At 46.0% G+C, this 13,831-nt stretch overlaps 1 protein-coding gene and 1 pseudogene across 1 annotated transcript; one reads left to right on the top strand and one right to left on the bottom strand.

Moving 5' to 3' along the window:
- Positions 1 to 9,380, top strand: part of LOC125516584 — a 75,170-nt pseudogene extending 65,790 nt beyond the window's left edge.
- Positions 9,381 to 12,024: 2,644 nt separating this feature from the next.
- LOC125515737 (protein SRC2 homolog) lies at positions 12,025 to 13,238 on the bottom strand. Its single transcript, XM_048681244.1, has one exon. It carries the CDS (start codon positions 13,050 to 13,052, stop codon positions 12,150 to 12,152), a length of 903 nt encoding a protein of 300 aa, XP_048537201.1. The 5' UTR covers positions 13,053 to 13,238; the 3' UTR covers positions 12,025 to 12,149.
- Positions 13,239 to 13,831: the final 593 nt, after the last annotated feature.

The following is a 13,831-nucleotide window of genomic DNA, read 5'->3' as shown; positions in this document are numbered from 1 at the left end:
ACTTGGCGCGCTCTCAGCCATTCGCCACGTGTCTCATTCTGAGTGTTCTTTTTGGATTTAATTTTTTTATTTTTCCACGCGTTTTTGTCTTTTGAAACAGTTTTTTGTTTTTTTTCGACGTTTTGGTTTTTCATCGGTCTTTCTTAGCTTTTCAAACAAAAAAAATAAAAAAAAATCGCGTGAAAAAATGTTTTTTTTTTCTTTTCGCGAGAGGCACAGTTTTGTTTTCGCGAGAGTCATAGCCGTGCCTCTTGGAAAAGGAAAAAAAATGCATTTTTTTTCTTTTGCGAGAGTCACGGTTTTGCTCCCCGGAGAGGTACGGGTGTGCTTTCGCGAGAGTCACGGTCGTGCTTCTCGGAAAGGAAAAAACACGTTTTCTGTTTTTTTTCTTTCGCGAGAGTCATGGTTTTGCTTCCGCGAGAGGGACGGTTGTGCTTCGCGAGAGTCACGGCCGTGCCTCTCGAAAAGGAAAAAAATGTGTTTTCTGTTTTTTCTTTCTTTCACGAGAGTCACGGTTTTGCTTCCGCAAGAGACAAGGTTGTGCTTTCACGAGAGTCACGACCTGTGCCTCCTCGGAAACGAAAAAAAGTGTTTTCTTTTTTTATTTCCTTCCGTGAGAGTCACGGTTTTGGTTCCGCGAGAGGCACGATTGTGATTTCGTGAGAGGCACGGGCGTGCCTCTTTCGGAAAGGGAAAAACCCGTGCTCCCTGTTCGGTTTTTTCGTGAAAAAAGGTTCGTCAAAACATATCAACATGGAATCTAGTTTTGAAAATCTCGACGTGAGGAATCCAACGGTGAAAGCGGTTCGAGATTTGGACGCACGGTTTGAGAGATAAAACGTTTTAAATAAACGGATCTACGAAAAAAAGAAAAACTTATAGATTACGATAAGTGGCGCGCTACATGTGCCTCACTTGTCATAACCCGATAAATTGAAGTAATTTTTGCAACGAGTACTCCTCAATTAATGATTTTGACATGTTGGGATTGAACTCCCGACCTCGTTCTGGATACAAACGAGCCAACCAGCCGAGCTGGCTACCTACAACCATAAGATTGCAGCGCCTGTCTTAAAGTATAAAAGGCAGCGGCAAATCATGTTATTTTTTAAATAAATATTTCTATGATATGCGTTGAACAAATTTTAAAATACAGAGAATTGTTTTTGAAAAAAACACTGGAAATTTTTCAAATACACAACTGAACATTTTTTAGTATACGTTGAACAATTTTTTTATATATGATGAACAAATTTTCAATACAGAATGAACATTTTTAATATACGTTGAACAATTTAATAATATAATATGAATTTTTTTGTAATACATGATGATCAATTTTAGAATGCAAGGTGCACTATTTCATAATATACGATGAATTAATATGATGAAGATTTTTGTAATACGTGGTGAACTTTTTATATAATGCAGAATAAAGAGAAGAAAAACAGAAAGAGAAAATAAAAAGGAAACATAAAAGAAAAAAAGAAGCAAAAAAGGAAAAATAAAAAACAGGAAGAAAACAACCGAAAACCGGGCAAAACAGTGAGTACACTGGAAGAAAAAATCGTAGAAGAAAAACGAATGAAAACCCGCAAGGAATAGAGAAGGAAGCAGCAGCGAACGCATCAAACGGCAAACGCTAATCCCGTACATGGGCCGGGCCAACCGAAGGCTCCCTCAGCGAAAGCACAACATTCTGATGCTAACGAGCGTCAAATAGGGTTTGCCGAATAGTACTACACGTAGATGGCATCCTTTGTCTCAAAAAAAAAAAAGTAGATGGCATCCTGGCCCATTATGGACGGAAACGCTTGCAGGCGTCCTATTTTAGCGTACTTCCCTCCGGTCCTTTTTACTCCGCACGTTAATTTTAACTAAAGTCAAAGTTTGCTAAGTTTGACTAAATTTATATTAGGAAATATTAACATCTATAACATCTAATAAATATAATATGAAAATATATTCCGTGATGGATCTATTAATAAATGTGTTGTTATGTGAATGTTAATAATTTTTTGTATAAACTTGGTCAAAGTCGATTGAGATTGATTTTAGATAAACCTAATGTGCAGAGTAAAAAAAACCAGAGGGAGTACCTGCGTTTCCAGGTTTTGGAAAGTTTCCACCGGTTTCGCTGATCGCGTTGGATCAACTAGGCACAGACGGTTTCGGAACTCGGGAAAAAAATCCGACTTCGATTTGAACTAGGCAAACACAAGCAGGCTCCACAAATACACCACTGCGTCGGCAGATAACTACAGATCGACTGCAAAACCCACCACGCACCGATTTCAGATCTCGTACTGTTTTCGATTGATTGGCAGGCGTCTCAAAAATCAAGATCTCGGCTCAATGACGAGCCAGGAGAAGATGAGCTCCGGCGAGCTGATCGCCGGAGGAGAAACCAGGATGCATAAGCGGCAGGCGCAAGGCCAGCCGAGCACCAGGTTGAAGAAGCACAAGCGGCAGAAGCACCTCTACCTGGTGCTGGACGACTGGGACGGAGGCTACACCATCCGCAAGATCGACCTCGACGACGACGACGCCCAGCCCTCATCCTCAGCGACCACCCTGCCCAACGCCTGGTCTCGCCGGCACCATATATTAGCATGAGCTTCACCTCCATGGGCACCCACATCCTCGCGGCGAGCAGCCAACACCCAGCAACCCTCGCGTACGACACGGCAACCGGGGGCCTTGCCGCCGGCCCTTCCCTGCCGGACGCGCTGCTTCGCGCCGCCAACGTCTTCGTGCCCGCCGCCGATGCGCTGTGCGCGTTCGCATACTACTTCAAGTCACGGCCTCAGTCCGTCGAGGTGACGTCCTCCTCCGCCAAGGACAGGGGTGGAGCCAGAATTTGAGTATAGGGGGGAGGGCAAGTTCAACAACAGAGCTACGGTTCCAATATAGGGACCTAGCTAAGTTCATAATTTGTTGGAAATAAAAATAATATTGCTTTAATATAATAATTTGCCACTTCGGCGCTATATAAAATGATAAAAAAGAACTATCATAATACTATAAAAACTTATCACTTAGGCGTTATATAACATGGTTTATTTGAATTAGTTTAAATCTAGCTCTACGATGTCAATCAATAAAATGAAAAAGAAAAGTAGTTTCATCCAGGGCTGGCCCATAGGCCGGGGCAACGGGGCAACCGCCCTGGGCCCCTGGGAGGTAGGGGCCCCAGCCCAGGTAGTAGTACAGTTTATGTATTAGGATATTTTTGTCTTTAGGTCCAGAAAAATAAGAGGAAAAAAAAGGAAGCCCAAGCCCAGCACGTAGGTAGCACTCACGGACCGAAAGAAACAATCGCTAGTTCGCTCCGCTGCGGCAGCACTCCATCAATCTCGTCGAGCTCCAGTCTCTTCGCCTCCTCTCCCAAATTCTCCAATTCCAGAGAACAGTGCCGCCGCTCCCATGCACTTCCAAATTTGAGGTGCCGCTCCCTTGCACCCATTAATGGAGACCGATGGTGCTATTCTCTTTCCCAATCATCTCTCTTTGCATCCTCAACCTTCCCCATCAAGTAGACGTTTGAGGCATCACCGCATCAGAGCTGGTACGTCTCCCTCCAATTCTTCTCTTCCTAGTTCATACTCTTCTGTTGGCCTGTAATTCAAAGCTTCTTTGAATCCAGGGATGAGAAGGGGGGATGGGGAATGAGTGTTTCAGCCTTGCAGATCTGGGAAGCTACATCGACAATTCGACATCAAGCCATATGCTCATATTCAGGTGCTTTTGTTCTTTGTATTGACTGCTTTTCTACAATTGTTTGGTGACATATCTTTTAAAAAATGGTTACTAATGAGAAAAGGAAATGAAAAAAACTTAAGAGATGAACTAGTAAACTCACCGAAAGCTTCAATTGACATTTTTTTATAAAAAAGGTAGTTAGAAACGGCAGTTCTTCGAATAACTTGAAGTGTTCAGAAGTATATTTGGCTTCTTACTTAGCTCAAAAGACTTTTATTGAATGATATTTAATTACGAAAATGTTGTGCTAAATTTGTAGAAACGGTTTCTCAAAATTATGTTGAATCAGATGATCTCTTCTCGGAATTACGACTACGACAAATGACTATACCAGAATCTGATGTGCCATTGCGTGCTATGGAGATTTTCGAGTTTGTTAGAGACATAGACTCTTTTCCAAATATATTAATAGCTTATCGAATTCTATTTGTTGTAGCATTCACTGTAGCATCAGCTGAACGCAGTTCCTCAAAGTTGAAGTTATTGAGAAATTATTTGAGATTATCAATGTCACAGGAAAGATTGAATGGTCTTGCTACTTTATGCATTAGGAAAGCAAAGTTGGATGAAATAAATATTGATGCACATATCTGATCATCATATTCAGGAAGCTTTGGAGACATTTTCTTTGGGTGAAGACATCGAGTAACGAACAGATTGAAGAAAATAGAATCTAATGTAAGCTCTCAGGCATTAACATTATATCTCATGATAACACAAACGCTTCCAGTTGCTATCACTTTGGGCAAGGTTTTCATACTTAGAAGAGCGAGATGATTGTCTCTTTATGCCCCTTAGAAGAGCGATCTTTTGTAGAACTATATTGTTTCCATGCTATTAGAATGTAGTTCTCTAGACCATGAATCTATGCTATGTACTGAATTGCTTTCGAAATAGAATGCATTCTGAATTTTTATTTGTCCATAAGGGCCTCATTTTGTCGTCTCGCCCCGGGGCCCTGGATATATATGGACCGGCCCTGGTTTCATCGGAAGAGAACTTAGCTGCTAAACCTTATTTTCATGTGGATTAGGATTATCATGCAATGTCAAAGCAAAGTCGTCTTCCATTGACGCTTCGAAATGAAATAAATTTTATGGTGTTTGACGGCATTTTATCTTTATAACCGCTGATCTACAATTTGCAGAATTGGCATCATACATCACACAATCAAAAGAGCAAAAATCTGATCGCGAGTAGGCAGGGCCGACTGCCAGGGCTCATGAAGAAGCGGTGCAGCGCTAACTGCTTGAGTTAATCACGGCAGAGTCTTAACTACGCTAGGGCCTACGAGACTTAATAGAGGCCGCTAGGCATCTTATGGGCCTATTCTTTTTCCCGCTTTTACACTTGAGACAAGGAGGGCCCAGTACGTGGCTTCTCGTGGACCTTTCCTTTTCTCCGATTACTTGAGATTAGGGGGGCCTGATACGTGAAAGTAGATAAACTTAATACGTTTACCGCTAACTATAGGTAGTTTCCTCGATCGTTAGAGGGGGCCAGGCCCCTGCTCGCCCCCCCTTGGCTCCGCCACTGGCCAAGGATCCGAGCCGTGTGATCCCATGCCAGGCCTGGTCACGGAGGAGCGTCACGCCTTCGCCTTTCGACGTTGACGAAAGGGTGAACTCCTACGCCACGCACCCTGACGGACGCACCGTCTTCGTGTCCGCCTTCCAAAGGCCGTGTCGCCGCGCCGGCGGTCCATGCGCCCGCACCTTCTCCTTCAACTCCGGCGACGGCGAGTGGAGGTGCCACGGGGAGTGGGCGTTGCCTTTCAACGGCCAAGGCTACTACGACGGCGACCTGGATGCGTGGGTTGGGCTCGAGAAGGACGGCCACATCGGCACCTGCCGAGTCGTCTCCCGTAGCAGCACAGCAGTTGGTGCCCTGGCCATGCAGCAGCAGCTCGACTGGAAGATGGCCAAGGACAAGCTGTGGAGTGAGGGGCAGCAGGCGGTTGATCATGGGCCTACTCTCACTGCCATGGGCAACGCCAGATTCTGCCTTCTGGACTGCGTCAAGGGGATGGAGTCCCATGGCCGCATGCTCCGAGTCACAACGTTTCGCCTTAGGCACAGCCGCAAGGGAGAGCTGGAGATCTACGACCGTAGCACTAGGTCATGTCCGGTGTCTAAGCACCTCAGGTGTTTCTCACCCGTTGCGTTCTGGATGTAGTGCTGTTTATTTGGCTTGAGAATAATATGTTGCCACGCATATTCCAGAAATGCATACTTTTCTCTCCAACCTGGCTTATTTAATTAAAGTGCGGCGGCGAAATCAACACCACGGACACCTCCATTCGTATTTCAAACCAGGTAGCACAGTGGCCTGCAATATGCATGGCAACATATTAATTGTATTTTTATTTTGGATTGATTCATTACTAGAAATACATTTGTTGTACCAAGAGGTAAGGCAAGAGTCTTTTATCAGATGATATTTGGCTTAGAGGACACTTAACGGAGTACACGATATAAAACACATGGTAAAAAAATGAGATCTCAGCTACCGAGCACATCTACAGGGACGACATTGACCAGACGATAATTGCACGACTTGCGTATCACACCCTCCATGAGCAAGTATAAAACAGTAGCAAACGGCTGGGTTTGCCATCGTGCCAGTATTGTGCACTATTGTGTCGTCTGTGAAGTACTTCCGCCGCGTACCTGACAATAAGCCGAGTTCGGCTCTAAGATACACCTCGTTTATATATGGAACTAGGCATATAGCCAAGAAAGATTACGGCTTTCAGAAATACTCGGTACAATTTTCTGCCATGTGGCAATCATGGATGTGGTTGCCGTGATGACGTACACTATAAGCCAGGTGTAAGCCTAAATTGCTTGGCTTATAGTAAATATAAGCGGAGCGTCCGGCATAATACACTCGGCTTATAATTTATCTATCTTTTTAACAAAACTTCATTAGATATCCTAAATTAATGTTTTAATTATTATTTTCATTGTATTTATGTTTACTTATTGCATTTTATTTCTTTCCCCTCTCTTTCTCTCCATTTTCTTCCGACTAGTTTTCACCGCCCCTACGATGCCGCAATTTATTTTCCATTCTCTTTCTAATTACCGTCACTTTGTCATTTTAAAGTTGTGGTATTACCTTAGCCTCTTTACACCCCTTATTAATACACACACACACATTAGTTTCACATGTAAAAGGATAGGGTTTGTCTAAGGCACATCTAGATGTGCCCTAATTATTGCACATCTAAGTGACTCAATTAAACTAGGGAGAAAAAGAAAATAGACAAAAGAAAATGATTGCACAAATCTTAACCTAAAATCAATGACATAGGACTTAGATGTGCAATACTTATAGCACATCTAGATGTGCTTTAGCAAAACTGAAATGTGCATATAGTTCCGACCATTAAATATCCAGTACACAGCGTTGATGTGTCACTTGCTTCACAAACAGGACTATCTGCCACGAAGGTTTCTACTTTGTGCAGTAATGAGGGAGTGGCGCTAGCTTGTTGGTTTTGTGCCGAGCTGTTAGGTAGCTGCTTTCTCGATCTATCTTTCCTTTGGGCTTCTCAGATGGTGGATTCATGGTGGAAGACTAGCGTTGTGCTAGCATTGGGGGAGAGTTAGAACCGAAAGACTAGGCGCTGCGCTAATACTTGTGGCAATAGATCTAACCTCAAGGTCAAAAGACGACTAGGTTGAGAGATTGAGTCCTTTTGGGACGAAAACTAGTGCAGTGAGAGTAATTCCGAGAGGCAAATACACGAGTGAACTGGGTTTTGTGGGGGATGTGCATCGTACATGGGCCTGCATGTGCCACTAAAGTAAGGGAGTTAGAGAAAAAAGGAGAAACATTTTAGTGTAAATGGTCCGATGGTCAATTCGATTAGTTTAGAATGAAAACTTTCGATGAACACAAACAACTAGTGATTAAAACAGGGAACCGAATACCATAAACTGAATAACCAGGAATATCGGTCAAGTTCAGTTCTTCCACTTTCGGTGTGAAAATACTCACCTCTAACCGTAATAGCCGACTAACTCATGACGGACAACACTATGATCAATATGATGCACAACACGCGTCACCCTCTAGTGATCAGTTATAACCCAAGTGATAAACACTGTGATGGGCTGGTGGTGCAGGAACAGTTGCCCAAATCTAATTCTATGTGTGGTGTTTAACGTCGTACCTGTAGGGTAGGGCTGCCACTGATCCTAAACCACAACATGGATTTCTGATGCCCTTGTTCTCACCTGATCGATACCAAGCTTGTCACAGACGTTGTTTTAGACAGTACACTCGGGGGTCTCGTGTGTTTGACAATTTGTCGTTGCCAAGGTCTCACCGTCCTCGTCTCAAGCTCATGGAGGATTTGTCTGGACCGCAACAGGGGATGCTTCCTTCTCCAAATCAACCAGACTTGAACAACTGAGGTAGATGGATGGATCCTTCTGCAACTGTCCGGAAGCCACAACAACCAACCTAACTTGTAGTTCATCATAGGTGCAACCCTCAGTTGGTCCTCCAATTTACATACCACGATCATTGCTTCACTCTTGTGAAATTTATCTTTAGCCCTGAGATTGCATCGAAACGCATTAGGAGGAACTTTAGGTTGATAATATCCACCTCGGAGTGTCGGATGATAATAAACGCCCACTGAGCGGAATATCCAACCGAGGGTTCACATCTACCATTGGCATGCATGAGTCTCTCACAATCCAAACAAAAGTAGGGAATTTTTTTCATATGTGAAATCAAACCATGTCCCTTGCTTATCCTCCCACGAAGATCCCCCTTTTTAGTGGTTCAGTCACCCCCATCTTAGCTCTAACCCGAAGGTCCTTTCCTCATGCAAACCCATCTTGCTCCACATCGACCTTCACCATCTCTCCTAACCAATTCCGCGGAGCTTTTTCAAATGCCTCACACCTCTTATCAAGTGAAGAGCATCCTACAGACCCTCCCTGTCTGACTCTACTCCGTTATTTACACCCAGCTGGCGTTGCTCACCATCGTGTAGGGAACCGCGGTGCGCCGAACCACACCTAGCTAGGTGCGGTTTTTTCAATCTTGGCATATCCAGCATGCGAGTCTTCAACATCCTCATGGTCGCAACCACTACCTTCTTGTATGAGCGGACCATCTGCCAATTCCCGGCACGAATCATTGGACACCCGACCAAACCCACCAAGCTGCAGAGCATGGTCCTTTGACTGGTCCTCGACGTAATGGCCATGGCCATCGCCGACCCGGTCGAGCACTTCAGGAAGGCCAGCACGGTCACCGCAAATAGAAGTGAGCTGCACATCCTAATGTTAAATATTATGTTAAATTTGGCCCAAATAGTTGAAAGTTATGTGTCTATGAGAACAAATAAATTGTGGTTTTGCATGTCACCCGAGTCACTCGGCAACTACTTCCAGGACATCATTGTCAGCGCGGTCACCAAGTCCAACAATGTGGATTTGGGGTCGGGCTGGATCTTCCTTCTCGGCATGCTATCCCTGGTAAACTTCACTTTGTACCTCGTGTTCGCCAGCCGCTATAGAAAGAGTTGCAAGGTGGACGAAAGGACTACTCGCAAGGAGGGAGGCAACGTCGACAACACGACATGCCACGAGTGACTTTTTGTCTCTCGATGGCCGCCTGGATGATGTAGTACAACTTCCTCTCATTCCATCGTCTGCAAGCTAGGCTACATTTTCTCTGTAAATAGCACTGTTCCTTTTTGTACTGGAGGGACCAGAAGGTGATGCTCGGGACATTTAACTTGGACATGCGGTACAACTTTGAGACAAGGAAACACTCAAGAGAAGTGGACAAATTTAGGCAGGCTTTGTCACACACTAAGGGAACTGAATATAGTTTTTGTTGTATGGTTTGTGCTGCTGCAATTCATTTAGATTGATTTTGGACATTGTGTATTATTTTACCTTTCTTATTACTATTTGTTTTTTTGTTTTCAGCAGCAATACCAACATCGTGGGGCTGCATTAGTCCATTAATATTAACTCGCTTACTCTCATGTCGTTTGTGTAGATCTTTGTTTTGTCAAGTTAGCAAGGTATTAGATAAAAACCCAAACAGGCTGCAACTGAGGTGAGCTAATGTAATTTTTATAATGTAGTCAAAGGATAATCCATCTCTATCATGTTGTGTGTGCATAGGGTTTTTTCTTTGCATTCACTTTTGAATGCTTGATTTAGATACTATTTGTGATCATGTAAGAAAGTTGATATTTATTTTGGTAGCACAACTTCGGTAACCCTACGTGATACTTAATAGAATGTTAGAGATGTCCTTCTTTCTCAATGTCAAGCTATTATATACTACATCTGAAGTTAGTAGGATAAGTAGCCTTCAAAGCAGAGCTTTAGGAATTTTCGGTCAAGTGAACCTCTTCCAGATTTCATGCTTGAGCCCTAAGATTTTTTTGTTCTCCGAGCTTTTCGGAATAGGTATGCACAAGACAGTATGATAATAATTGGCTTCTAAGCCAAGTGGTAGTTGAAAACATCACGAATCCAGTCACATTATGTCATCTGTTCTGGATTACACTTGCATTTTACGCCCCCTTTATCATCAATTTCATCCAACTCATTTCATTTGTTATCGTCCTTATTGAATGCAACCGTTCAATCCTTAACTTTTATTTTTACAAACACAATAAAAGCAAAGCCAGTCTAGGCAACGTTGCTGTGTTGAACAACAGTTTGTCGGTGTGAAGGACTCAACGTCATCATGTCAAGCTCATGTGGAGGATTTGTGCTTGTGCCGTAGCAGGGGTTGCTTCCTTCTTCCAGTCGATCAATTTTTTTTTGAACAATCACCGGGGGGAGAGGATCCCCACCTGAATATATTACTCAAAGGCCCAATGGGCAAGTTATATCAAAGGTTACAACGAGAGGAGAGGTATAGGCGCCAAGACACGGCAGCCTCCCTACTGACGGGGTCCTTAAATCTGAAGTCCCAAAGCGTAAAATCCGAAATAATGTTCCGAAGAGTATTTAGGGGTGTGTGTAGCTCATTGCGGAAGACACGAGCGTGCCTGGAGTCCCACAGCTTCCAGAGGATGGCGAGGGCTACGGTAGGCCAAATGTTGATGTCGAGGCCGACCGGCGTAGTAGTATCCCAAAGAAGGTCGATGGAGTGAGGGGGCTGCAGCCCTATGAGGGACCAAACCTGTGCCGCGCATGGGCAAAGGATGGCGACATGCGTTGTGTTCTCATGAGTGAGGGCGCACCACGGACAATCCGAATCAGAGGTGATGGTCTTATGATATGTAAGTTCGCCATCGTACTCAACCTGTCACGACAGAGAAGCCAGCCGAAAATCTTCACCTTGATAGGTGCCTTGGAACTCCAGATGTACCCTACGTTGAGATAGATCTCATGGTCGGAGGAAAGCAACGAGTAGGCACACCTCGAGGAGAAGGAAGAGCCGTGGTTGAGGAACCTGTCGTCGGGCGCGTCGTTGGTGGTAACATCTTGCAACAGAGACAAAACAGACGCAAGCTCTACAGAAGCAATATTGGTTAGGCGATTCTGCAGAGTGGCGAGTAAACCATAATGCATGACATGTGAAACCAGGACCGAGGGTGGGGTGGAGTGGGAGAAAAGGTGTGGGTAGGTGTCAGCTAGCGGAGTCGGAAGAAGCCAAGCGTCGAGCCAGAAGAAAGTGGATGTGCCATTGTTGGTAAGGACAAAGGAGATTTTGCGGAGGGTTCGAATTTGTTCGTTTACGATTCTTCATAGGTAGAAAAGACTGTGAAATTTGTTTTCGAAGTCTAGAGAGTTGTGCTGAAAAAACTAGTTGACCCATGGTAAGTCTGGTTTTTGGAGAAGTTTGAAAGCAAAATTCATTAGAAGGCAATTATTTTGAAAAAGTAGGTTTTTGATACCTAGATCCCCAGCAGTTTTGGGTGTGCATACATTTTTCCAAGCAATAAGGCACTTGGCCCAGTCGATCAGATTTGAACCGCCGAGGTAGATGGATGGATGCATCAGCAGCTGCTTGAAAGCGTACTTGCTCCATAATACATTACTATTTTAGTAATTTAAACGCTTTTATTTCTTTAAAAAAGAGTATCAATGACTCCAGAGGCGTCCACAACCCACATACGTGACGGCTCATACCGCTGCTAAAAAAACATCAATCTGGGCGAATCAACAGCAGAACAGCTCCAAAAAAAACCCCTACACCAGATCATCTCGAAGCACCAAAGGAAGGCACATAAAAAAGGTTGAATTCGATCTGTTGCTACACTCATTGTTAATTTCCTTCGCGCCTTTATTCAACAAATCCAGACAGAATAGAAGCAAAGAAGATGCTGGCGGCTAGTCAGCGCCACCGCATACAACAACAATCTCTCAAGAGGTGCCCCATCGTTTCCTCTAGTAGTCGTCGTCGTCGTAGCCGCCGCCGCCGGCCAGGTCGTCCTCCACCTTCTCCGCCGCGTCGTCCTCGAACTTGTCCTCCAGGTAGCTCGCCCCCTCCGCCAGCGCCAGCCCGCCCAGCACCCCGGCCGCCGCGCCCACCGCCAGCCCCGCCCCCATCCCCATCCCCTTCTTCTTCTGCGCAGGGTCACTCACCGACCCCGACCCGTACCCGCCCGAACCGTACGCGGGGGCAGGAGCGGCCGCGCCGTACGCCGGCTGCGCGCCGCCTCCGTAGGCCGCAGGGTACCCGGCGGGCTGCGGGGGCGCGGCGGCCCCGTAGGCGGCCGGGTAGCCCGACGGCGGCGCGGCGTACGGCTGCTGCTGCTGCTGGCCGTACCCGTACCCGCCCGAGCCGTACGGCGCCGGGGCGGCGTAGGGGTCGCGGGACTGGGACTGGCTCTGGCCGTAGGCCGGCGGCGTGTAGGCTGGGTCGTAGTAGCGGGCGGCCTCGCGGACGGCGACGCGGACGTCGAGGCGGCCCTGGGGCCGGCCGGAGGGCCGCTTGAGGCGGAGCGAGCGCGACGCGCGGCCGCCGAGCCCGGCGTCGTCCAGGACGTCGCGCAGCGGGAGGCGCGCGGACCCCACGAGCGGCTTGGTGCCCTCGGCGGCGCCGGCGTGGACGACGTCGATGTGGAGGACGGCGTCCTCGAGGCGGGCGGCGGAGGGCGGGAGCGGGACGGTGAGCTTCTCGTCCCACTCGGGGCTCTCGCCGTTGTCAACGTCGACGCGGGAGGAGCACTTGGGGCCGTCGTCGACCCAGAGCACGGCGTACGGCTGCAGGTCGCCGTTGCGCCAGTTGACGTTCTTGAGGTCCCGCGCCGAGCCCACCGTCACCTCCACCTCGTACCTCGACCCCATGCTCGCCGTGCTCCCGCCCTCAGGCCGTGCAATGGAGGAGGCGAATGGAATGCTCTGCTTGAGTGCTGTTGGGTGATGATGGAGGCGACTGAGCGGGCAGGGTATAAATAGGAGCGCGCGGCGTCTATCCGGTCGTGCTGTTTCTGGAAGGTCTCTGCTGGTGGGCGGAGGGGCGCCTTGGGACGAACGGGTAAAATGTAATTCAGTTTCTTCAGGTTTATTATCAATTTCCTTCACCAAAACTGCATTCCTTCACCAAAACGTCTGGTTCACTTTCGGTTTTCTTTGTTACGAAGGAATGAGAATGACGATTAATGGGTTTTCTTTGCATTCATTCAAATCCGGTAAATATATAAATGCAAGGATTTTTGGAGCCTTGGCAGCACTACACGGATCTATGCTTTGCTTGCGCAGAAACTGTAGTACTCCCTCCGGTCTTTTTTAGTCCGCATATAATAAGTTATCTGAAGTCTACTTTGACCAAATTTACAAAAAGAAGTACTAACATTCACAACGCCAAATTAACATTGTTAGACTCATTACGAAATGTAGTTTCATAGTATACATATTTGATATTGTAGATGCCGATACTTTTTAATAGAAATTTGATCAAACTTTATAAAATTAGACTTGACATAAATCTAATATGCGGAGTAAAAAAGATAAGAGGGAGTACATGTTTCTTGATTTGCTTTTTTGACGGCAAGTTTCTCGATTTGTTCGTATGACATGCGTGTAGAACTGGAACATCCTAGCACCATCCGGACATACAATCACAC

This window comes from Triticum urartu, chromosome 6 (assembly GCF_003073215.2).
Source record: "Triticum urartu cultivar G1812 chromosome 6, Tu2.1, whole genome shotgun sequence".
NCBI classification, from domain to species: Eukaryota; Viridiplantae; Streptophyta; class Magnoliopsida; order Poales; family Poaceae; genus Triticum; species Triticum urartu.
This window is presented reverse-complemented; position numbering and strand designations above follow the sequence as displayed.